The 10,013-nt window shown below is 41.1% G+C and overlaps 1 protein-coding gene and 1 long non-coding RNA gene across 3 annotated transcripts in view; one reads left to right on the forward strand and one right to left on the reverse strand.

Moving 5' to 3' along the window:
- Window positions 1-1,516: 1,516 nt before the first annotated feature.
- Window positions 1,517-10,013, reverse strand: part of STAT4 (signal transducer and activator of transcription 4) — a 102,685-nt gene continuing 94,188 nt past the window's right edge. The window contains exons 19-24 of one of the 2 annotated variants that reach the window (XM_019523110.1): window positions 8,515-8,609; window positions 7,863-7,999; window positions 7,049-7,240; window positions 5,716-5,779; window positions 4,853-4,961; window positions 1,517-1,596 (exon numbers count right to left, since the gene is read on the reverse strand). In XM_019523110.1, coding sequence (XP_019378655.1) covers window positions 1,570-1,596; window positions 4,853-4,961; window positions 5,716-5,779; window positions 7,049-7,240; window positions 7,863-7,999; window positions 8,515-8,609 — 624 coding nt within the window. In that variant the 3' untranslated portion in view covers window positions 1,517-1,569. The other variant, XM_019523111.1, reaches the window with a different exon arrangement.
- The window catches only part of LOC109301854, a 105,026-nt gene continuing 96,576 nt past the window's right edge, over window positions 1,564-10,013 (forward strand). The window contains exon 1 of the long non-coding RNA XR_002098647.1: window positions 1,564-1,628. This is a non-coding gene — a long non-coding RNA (uncharacterized LOC109301854). The remainder of the gene's footprint in view (window positions 1,629-10,013) is intronic.

Raw genomic sequence — 10,013 nt, forward strand, 5'->3', positions numbered from 1 at the left:
GCATCTACCTTGTATTTCACTCCCAGCACTGCTGCTGCCAACTGCCCACCGCAGTCCCGGCTCTTTCCGGCGCATGGGTGGAAGCGGGGCATTGAGCTGGGGCTTTGCTGGACACCTGACAGTGGCAGCGCTGGGAGCAGAGTGGTGGTGAAATTTGGTGTGGATGCAGCATCCTCCCAGTGCTGCTGGTGCCTGCTCTGAACCCAGCCCCTGCTGAGAAGAGCTCCGCACAGCCACCGGTGCAGCCCACCCCATCCCATGAAGATCCAGGGGCCACACACCCCTTCTCCATGCCCTCACAGGGTTCAAGCAGTGGCGGGACCTGCCTCAGCGCCCCCCAGGCAGCACCCTCCCTCACTATGGGGGGCACTGATCTGCCCCCCACCATGCCCCTTCCTTTTCCCCTCCCCTTCCACCACACTCGACTTAGCAGCTGGAGCCAGCTCTCCATGCTGGCAGCTGTGGTCCTTGGTGCCCGAGTGCTGCGCTGTGGCTGCGTGCAGCATGGGCATTTATCGGCCAAATTTTCGGCCCCATTGAGCCAATATGCAATACAGCCAGTTTTGTTTTATATCAGTACCAATCCAATATCAGACTAATGTATTGGTGCAACCTCTAATTTTTATCTATATCCTAGGGCATTTGGCCCTTTGTAACTTGTCACCAGATATATACACAAGTTGGTTAGTGCTCAGCAACTGAAGAAGCTACTCAGCATTCTTGTTATCATTTAAAGTGTGCCCCCAACGCTTCATTTATTGCACAGCAAGAACATCCAAACCCTGTATTGAATAAGGATTGCTTTTGTTCTTTCTAGGCTTTTCTAATGAACAGATTTAGCTTCACAACTGTCCCGCAAAACTGTAAAGCAGTTAATAAAGCCTCCCAAATGCATACTATAGACAAAAGGAGATTGTGACCTCTAAAATTTAGTGCCTGTAGAGTTTCTAGAGCTGTCTTCACTTTCCAGGCTTCTGTTCTTCCCCTTCTTTCCCTCCACAAGGGGTTTTACTTCAGGAAGATAAAATCTAGCCTTGAGCTAAAAGTTCATGGCAGGAAAGACTGACTGATGACGTCTGTGAGTTAATCAGCCTAACAAAGACCTTTAATTAAAATAAGAACCAAAAACGAGACGTTATAACAAAAAGCTAAACAACAAACTCCCCAGTTTTCTGAAAACATCTAAAGTCTCTTCAGTTAGTCTAATACTTTGCTTTCCAATTTTTTCATTCTACATTAAGTCCTATTTTCAGTGATCCCTAATTCTCATAAACCAAAATGCACACCTAACATACATGTCAGAGAAGGATTTGGCCTATTGACTTCCACAGTAATGCTCACATGAGTAGAGGGTAGCAGGCCAAGCTCCAAAAGGTGCCGCAGTCATTCATAACTCCATTGACTTCAGTATGGAGACTGATCATATGGATTTGAAAGTGGACGTAAGCCCCAGAAAGAGCATTGTGTTGGCTTCCAGGAAACAGTTATGTACAAAGCAAAATTTACTTTTTTTTTAAAATAACATTTTCATTTTTCATAGGCTTCCTTGTTCTTCAGTGTATCAGAACTTCAGTCAGCTGAATATGGAGGACTCAGCTAGAAGAGAAGAAGAGAGACACAGCTGTAAGGTAGTTATTGATGCCCATTAAAAATGCAAATCAAGTCCCGTATTTCTAAAGGGAATTGCCATTACAGTTGGCAGTCATAGTGCAAACAGCTAAAATGCTAATGCATGTAATGCTTCCCTGTTCTAGACCCTTTCTAAATGTTTTTAGACTCAAGGCACCCATTGGAAAAAGCCAGCTCTTAGTTTATACCTGTTTTTTGACTACAGAAAAATAATAAAGCAATTATTCCATTGCAAAGAACTCAGAAAGACCACAACCCTATGGATTCCTCTTTGAAATCTCTAGGTTTATCTCGGGAGTCATGTTTGCACATCTAACAGTGGTAACATTGCATGGACCCTGCAGCACCCTTGAAAGAACCTCAAGGCACCCCAGGGTGCCAAAACACCTTGGTTGAGAATCACTGGTCTAACACTGTTTAATTGTTTTTAGGTCCTTTTTTTGTTTGAATATATTGTGTGGGTAAGGGAGTACACCATAAATAACTTCTTAAATGTAAACACTTTTCTGTGGTCCTTGAGGCCCAAGCCTCAGTATAACAGGATTCTTAAAATGCATATCATGTCTCTTAGGTGGATTAGGGGCTTGCCGGAAAACTGTCAAAAGCTGGTGCTGTTAAAAATCTATAATGTGACCTGGAGTGTGCCCTCCTGCCTTGCCACTGCAGCTTCTCACTCTAATCTTCTATGCCCTGCATTGTGATCTCCTCCCCTTTCAAAGGTGGAGAGACCCATTTGATTTGACTGTTAAAGCTTGCTGCTGAGAGTGTGGTTTGGCCATGATTTAAGACAACTCTTGTGAACTCTGCTAACATTCCCACTTGCACTGAGTCAAACATGAAGTGTTTAATTAAACCTGCAAAGGCCAGAGTTCAGTTTCCCTGATTCCCACGAGCCTCTGACCAGAACCCAGACTAATCAGCATTTCCAGCATAACCCAGCAACCTGCCCCACACTATTTAGAAGTACCCAGGCATTCCATCAGCAAGTTATTTGTCCCCCTCAGATCCTGTTTCTCTTCCTCTCAACCTAAACATTTCTGCTGTAGTCAGCACTGGTGAGGCCTCACCTGGAGGACTGTGTCTATCTTTGGGACCCACACATCAAGAACGTGGACAGATTGTAGAGTCCAGTGAAGAAGGGCCTGGGAAGCAAGACTTAGGAAGAAAGGCTGACAGAACTATGATTATTTGGTATGAAGAAGAAAAGACTGAGTGGGGATTTGATAACCATTTTCAAATACCTGAAGAAGGATCATAGAGAGAATAGAGATAGGGCTAGGCTTTCCTCTGTGACCATAGGAGACAGAAGTAGGAGCAGGAGCTTTAAGCTGTAGCAGAGGAAATTTAGGTTGGAGATTAGGAGGAACTTCCTGACCATGAGGATGTTCAAGCATTGGAACAGGCTGCCAAGAGAAATTGTGGAATCTCCGTCTTTGGAAATATTTAAGAGCAGGTTGGACAAACACTTGGCTGGGGTGATTTAGTCAGGGATGATCTTGCCTTGAGCAGAGGGCTGGGCAAGGGCTGGACCTTTTGAGGTCCCTTCCAGCCCTACTTTCCTATGATCCTGTGATCCTAAACAATCCACCAAAGGGATCAAGGGAGAAGATACAAAGGAATATAGTGAGCACTGCAGACATGTTGTAGGTCAGGAATACTTTTTGAGTCCTGTTGTTACATTGGAAGAACTAGTTTCCAGAAATCTCTGACTATAAACAAAACATTAAACTAACTTAATGCTAAGTGAAATGAAAGTTCAGCAACAGCATAAATAAAGCAGTTTAGAATTCTGCAATACTCCTGACACAAATAATACAAAGTTAATAATATCAATCAGGAGACTTAAAAAATAATTTTGAAAGGGACAGTGATCTTTAAACCTGGAATTTTAAAGAAAACTGGTATTTTAATAATCTGGGTTGTTTTTGAAATCCCGGGGTTGTTTTTAGTTAGGTGATAAGGGTGCTAATTGGGGAAAGACGGAGTACAGAAAAGGAATATATTTGGCTTCTTCGGTAACCTTTCAGTTTGCTTTGCATTAACAAACCATGATTCTACACCAGGAGGTTGGCAGTGTCAGGAGCCACAGACATGCCTACACTGCATCAGAAGGTGCTAAAGAGTGCTGCCATAAACACATGCTCCGTCTACTTGTTTCTACTCAGAAACAATGTCATGTAGCTACTTTCTGGCACATGCCTACAGCCACTCACAGGTTTTCAGTATTGGGTGTGCTCATGAGAGCAGATACATAGCATATTTTTTCAAGCAAGCATGCAGGTGGTTTTCAGGGTGGCCCTCCTAACACTCTGTAATGCTATGTAGGCATGCCCTTTGGGTAGTTTCAATTCTGCCACAGTCTGTTCTGTGTGTTTTTAAAAAAGCTCCTTTGAAGGAGAACTGAATGCCTTAAAGACATAAGCAGTGTTAGATCATAAATCACTGAATGCATATATGTAATGTAATCCTGGGTTCAAAACAGGAAGTTTTCTTATAAATCTTTTAAGCCAAGAGTGTTGTGTTTCCCTGATAACATCCTGTTAGACCCTTCACTGTTATAAGGTAGTGTAGCTGACTTTGGGTTGAACTCTATTACACCAGCTGTGGTATAAAGCGTGCTGAGACTTAAATTAATGTATGTAAAGAAGTTTGAGATCCTTGCATGGAAAATGTCTAAGATACAGGCAACCCCCACTTAGTGCTCTTAATTGGTTCCTGAAAAACAGTGTGTTAAGCAAAATGAGCATTAAGCGAAATCAAAAGTATTTGACGACCCAGGATGGCAACCGCAGTTGTTTTTAATGACCCAAGATGGCAACCATGAGCATTATAATGAATCTTGCTGAGTGCTAAGTGAAATCAGGTATCAATTTTAAATGAGTGTTATAGCGAAATAGCACTAAGTGAAACAGTGTTAAACGGGGGTTGCCTGTATAAAATTCACAGTACTATAGTGCCTATGAAAAAGACTCCATTTCCTACCATACACAGTTTTCTAACATACCACATAATTTTTCTCCATTCACAGTAGGAAATAACAGCGTTATCTTCCTTTTCACTGTATAATAACTAGTGCTGAGATATATATTTTTAACAGTGATAACTAAAATTAACCCTTGGCATTGCACAAGCAGCATTTCTCCCAACTGGGATTTTTACTTTCCGTGTTATGTAACCCATCTACTTTGTATAAAAATTATGAATAGAAAAACTTTCCACATACAGCAGTTTCAATTACTGTGGGACTTAGGTGTTCTCTCAGCACAGCATAAACACTTGGAGACATGGGAAGAAGATCTGATGGAGAATGTGGATCTGTGGAATCATTTAGGCTTAAAAGAAAAACAAAGAAAAATAATCTTTAAAATGACTTGGAAATACTAGGAAGAAATCCCATTGTAGTTTACTGCATCAACAAGGGATGCAGGACCTGCACTTACTATTCTATAGTGGACCTGTCTACAAATTTAACTGATTTACCAATGAAGGGGCCCAGTGATTACTGTATGAATGTATGCCAGTTTCTTATTAGACAGCAAAGGGTCATACTTTTAATGGAAGATTGTACACTTTATTCTATTCCAGCAGGCCAAAGGAGTCCTAAAAAAAGTTTATTTTGCCAATTCTGCCTGCATAGGGACATACTCAGGTGAGACAGAATTGTTGCTACATCACTACCACCTTCTGGTCTCTTGAGATAAGAGTTGTGATAAAGGAAAGAATTTTGAAGCCCAGCTCTGTAATGGCTCCTGAAGGTTATTTTAAGATGATATAGATTAAAGTAACATAAATACTATACTAATTTATACAGAATGCCTTTCCCAACACCTGAACAACATCCTGAATATGAGAGCATAAGGTGGCCCAATGCCCACTTTACTTTTACTTAGTCCTGTCTTACACTGAGCACTTCTGGCTAGTCCTTCTTGTCTCTGGACTGGAAAAATGAAGGCCGTATATCTTTGTGTTGTCATGAGCAGGTCTATCCATGGGGAAAATGGTATAAAAAAGGAAAGAGGTGGGGAAAGTGCATGTAGTTTTACTTAATAACACTCAAAGTACATAGGTGCTCTGAGATTTACTTACATTTTGGAGATTGGGATAAATACAGAGGGAACATAACCTTTGATTCCTTCTGTAGGTCTTGAGACTAAAACGAAAGAAAGTTAGAAAAGATAAATGTTCTAAAGTTTTTGTTCTTAGTATCTACTGATATTTGATACAAATATTTTAAAATCTGCAAACAATAGGGGCTTAAAAAGGAAACATAAAAAGTTATTTAATTACAAGTAGGCAATGAACAGATGGCTATACACAGAGTAAATTGCCAAGATAAGGCTTGATCCTGGAGGGGCTTCTGTACGTAAGTGACTATACTCACTTATGTTCTTTGAAGTTATGGAGACTACTTAAGTGACTGGAGTTACATGCTAAAGTTTTTGCATGTTTCAGCCTTTAGTTCCCAATCCAAAAACCCAAATATGCATATATATATATATACACACACATATATATATAGACTTCAGTGAGGCTACTCACATACATAAAGTTAAACCTATGTATGTGTTTTCAGAGTACCGGAGCCTAAGCTCACTAAATTAAAATGAAAGACTCCCAAATATTCGTCTCTGAATATTGTCTAGGAACCAAATTTCACATTGGCATAAGAGGACCACTGAATCATCTGAAGTTGTATCCATTCATGGTAACATACCAATCCAGATGAATGTTCTTTTTCTAAGAAAAGACAGATACTATATTTTTATTGCAGGTTTATGATGTATATACAAAATATATACAGAAAAGAACTTGTCTAAAACTGGCACAGAAATATTATTTGAAAATACATTTATTTTTGTGAACTGTAAACAGAATGGACTTCCTACAATATTACTGCTTTTACAGTGAGATGTATTTCTTAGCCTCTCTATGAGTGTCATTGTTTGGTGTTTGTATTGCAGTTGCACTGAGGGATCACAGATCACAATCCCATTGTGCTAGTTCAGGGGTTGGCAGTGGTTTTGGGCAGTGCCAAAAATACCTACAACCTCAACTTGTAAGATGTTGATGCAGGAGAGCCATGAGGGGCCCAGTCCTTGTTGTGGCAGCAGAGCACCAGCCCTTTCTCTGCCGTCTGCCCCAAGGTACTACATCTTTGTGCTGGGGATTGCCTACTCCTGTGCTAGATGTTGTATAAACGTAGAAAAAAGACCCCAGTTCTTCTTTTTCTGCCTTATGCTTAGATAATAAATTCCTAGGACAACATATCTAAACAAGAGACAGTTACGGTAAACAAAAAAAGCAGGTACAGTTCTTACAGAGGCATCTAAATCTGTTTTCCGCATAAAAACATTTTTTAGTATTCTCTGAATTTATAATTTTTAAAAAGTAACATTAAACATAGAAAACAAAGCCTAACCTTCATTTGGCTGACAGCTGTAGTATCTGCCAAAAGCTTTATCTTTGGGGATGTCTGGATACAGATATTTCAGAGGGTTTTCAGGAACATTATCTGCCATAATAACTTTGTAATCCCGCAGAATGTCAGCAAATGGTAGTGCAGTTAAACGACCTTTATTATAGGGTTCCACTGAGTGGAATCTTACTTCTCCTGCATGATATGAAGAGCAGAATTGTTAATAGGCAAATAGCTTGCCAGTCATAATCAGCAACACGCTTCACCTTTCTTTCACACTTAAGGTTGGCTTGAATTTATACATAATGCAGGATTCATATCACTCAAATTATTATGGAAAGCCTTCTTGCACACAGTGGGCCAAATTTTTCCCTGGAGTAAACAGATGCAATTCCAGCTGAACCCAACAGAAGCCTTTCCTGTTTACTTCAAATAACTGCATTAGCCTATCATTTTCAGGTCAGAATCCACTGGGAACGGTAATTAGTAAAACATACAGGGTCAGATCATGTGGTATTAACTGACACAACCCACTGATTTTAGCTGAATGATGCTGATTTACACTCCATAAAAATATCTGGACTGTTGCATGTATCTGAAGGGTTTTAATTTTTATTTTATAAGACAATAATATTGGCCTCAAAACAGGACTGTGATGTGATACACAGTCCTCTTCAAAACTGTCTGAGATGGTTGCAACATATTAATGTGAATATTAAAACAATCTGTGTTCCCTTTACGACAGGTAATGCTCCTGACAAATTACTAGGACGTTGAGTTCTGCCTTGTTTATTTGTGCGCTTTAAATTGCACTTACCATTTTCTGAGTGGTCCACCCAGGTGAAGGTAATTCCTCCCAAATTACTTTCACTAAACCTTAATAAAAATGTTCCAGGCATCTTGTCCTTGAGCAAAATTCGTTCTTTCTCCTTACTCACAAATCCCATTATATACCTATGAGTATAAAAAAATCCTGGCTTTATTTATTGGGATAATTATCACATCTAGACTATGGCATTTACTTGGTCAGCTTTTATGCAGCAAGACTAGATTTGTGCCAGTCAAGGTGAAAAGCTGATTTTAGTATGATCCAATCTTGTAGACCTCACAAATGAAGTTAGCTACCCAGATGAAGTTGACCACCCACATGAAGTTAGTGAGTTTGACCTGTGGAGGATTACAACCTTGGGCCCACAGCACAATGGAGCATGACAAAATTTATCATAATCTAATGTAAACTAACTGTGTCTTTAAAAGAGTAATATGAATACTCAGTTTAAATAGGTCTCAATAAAGTTCTTTATTAACTTTTTGCCATGCAATAAATAATTGCACAAAATCTGGCATAGCTAAAACATTCCCTAGTCTTTCAAAATTATTTTCTGAAGTACTGGATACAACCTTAATAAAGATAACGGACAAATAAGACACATGTTAAATTAATGTGCAGTTGCTAGTATATTGCTTACCCATCAATCCAGAGAGGAAGAATATGTTTTTTAATTAGGTCCAGTATTGCTTCCAGCCATACCCAAAAAGTGAATGACTTTCCAGGTAAGTGTTCCTATTGGTTAAAAAAAAGATACTGACACTTTTTTGACACAGGATCCATATCAGGAGTTCCTATGTAAGTGAGAGTGATAGAGATATTTTTTCAAACCAGTAATTCAAATAATTTATTCATGTGGAAAAATAAAATGCCTATATGGTATAATTTATATTTCAAGAACTTTCCTAGAAGTGCTCCCATTTATTCTCTCCCAAAAGAAAAATGTGTATTTATATCACATTCTGCTTCATGAAATTACATTTCAAGACTGCACAGCACATGGGACAAGCTGGACTTTCCTTACAAGAATTTTCAATTATATTTTAAATAATGAGTAAGTATTATGAATATGGTCAGTATTTTGTCTGATTTACACCAAAGTAGCTTAGATATATTAATAGACTTAGATCCTGTCAGTTTTTCAAGTAGCTCTGCTTTAGGTCACACATGAGTATTTGGAATTTACTGTGCCCTTTATTAACACAATCCATATATAACCTCTTAAACTATGGTCAGGGTCTGGCTCAAATCAGTGATACGAGGTTCATTTAAATAAGTTATTAGCTGACTGGAATGTACCAGGAAGATTCAGATAAGCTGACCGGCTAATGTCCAAGTCACCGATTATATATTGATGACCGTTATGTGGAGTAAATAGGCATCAACTAAGGGTACACCGATAAAAATTTTTTGGGGCCAGTACTGATGGCTGATTATTAACGAGCTGGATTGGCTGATACCGAACCGATATGCAGCTTGGAGAGCAGTGTCCGGCTGGTAAGTCTGGTGGTGGGGAGGGAAGGGGCATGGGGGGGCAGCTCAAGGCCCCTGTGGTTAGGGAAGGAGTGGGGCTGGGGCAGAGAAAGGTGCTGCCCAGCTGGGGCAGCGTGCAACACGGAGCCAGGAGAGGTTCGTCTGAGGAGCACAGGGAGAAGCAGAGTGTGTGTTCCCCTGATCTGTGTGCGGGGTGAGGGCAGGCTGCTGCTGTGGGCTGGGACTGGAGGCAGTGCCAGGTTCTTCCTGGTAGGGGGGTTGGGCTGGGACTGCACTGGGGTGGGGAGGGGGGGCTATAGGGTGGGCTGTAGCCACCCCAGAATTCACTGTAGTCCTCCCTCCCAGTGCTGTCATAGCCTGCCATGAGTGCAGCCCTTGCCCAGCCCCCATGCTGGGAAGAGCCCCACACCCCCGGGGCAGCCCACAGCAACAGCCTGCCTTTACCCCATACACAGATTGGGGGGGCACCCCCCATGGCTCCCCCAGGGTGCATGTAGCAATGGGATCCACCCTCCTCTCTGTGCACCCCCCAGCCCCTGCTCACAGCTTTGTCCTGTGCCCCGCCTTGGCTGGGCAGCATCTGCCTTAGCCCCAGCCCCAGTCCCTTCCTCACTGCAGGGGCCTGGATCTGCCCCCGCCCCACCA

The sequence above is a fragment of the Gavialis gangeticus genome, unplaced genomic scaffold (genome assembly GCF_001723915.1).
Source record: "Gavialis gangeticus isolate Ggan-Ray unplaced genomic scaffold, GavGan_comp1, whole genome shotgun sequence".
In the NCBI taxonomy this organism is placed as follows: domain Eukaryota; kingdom Metazoa; phylum Chordata; order Crocodylia; family Gavialidae; genus Gavialis; species Gavialis gangeticus.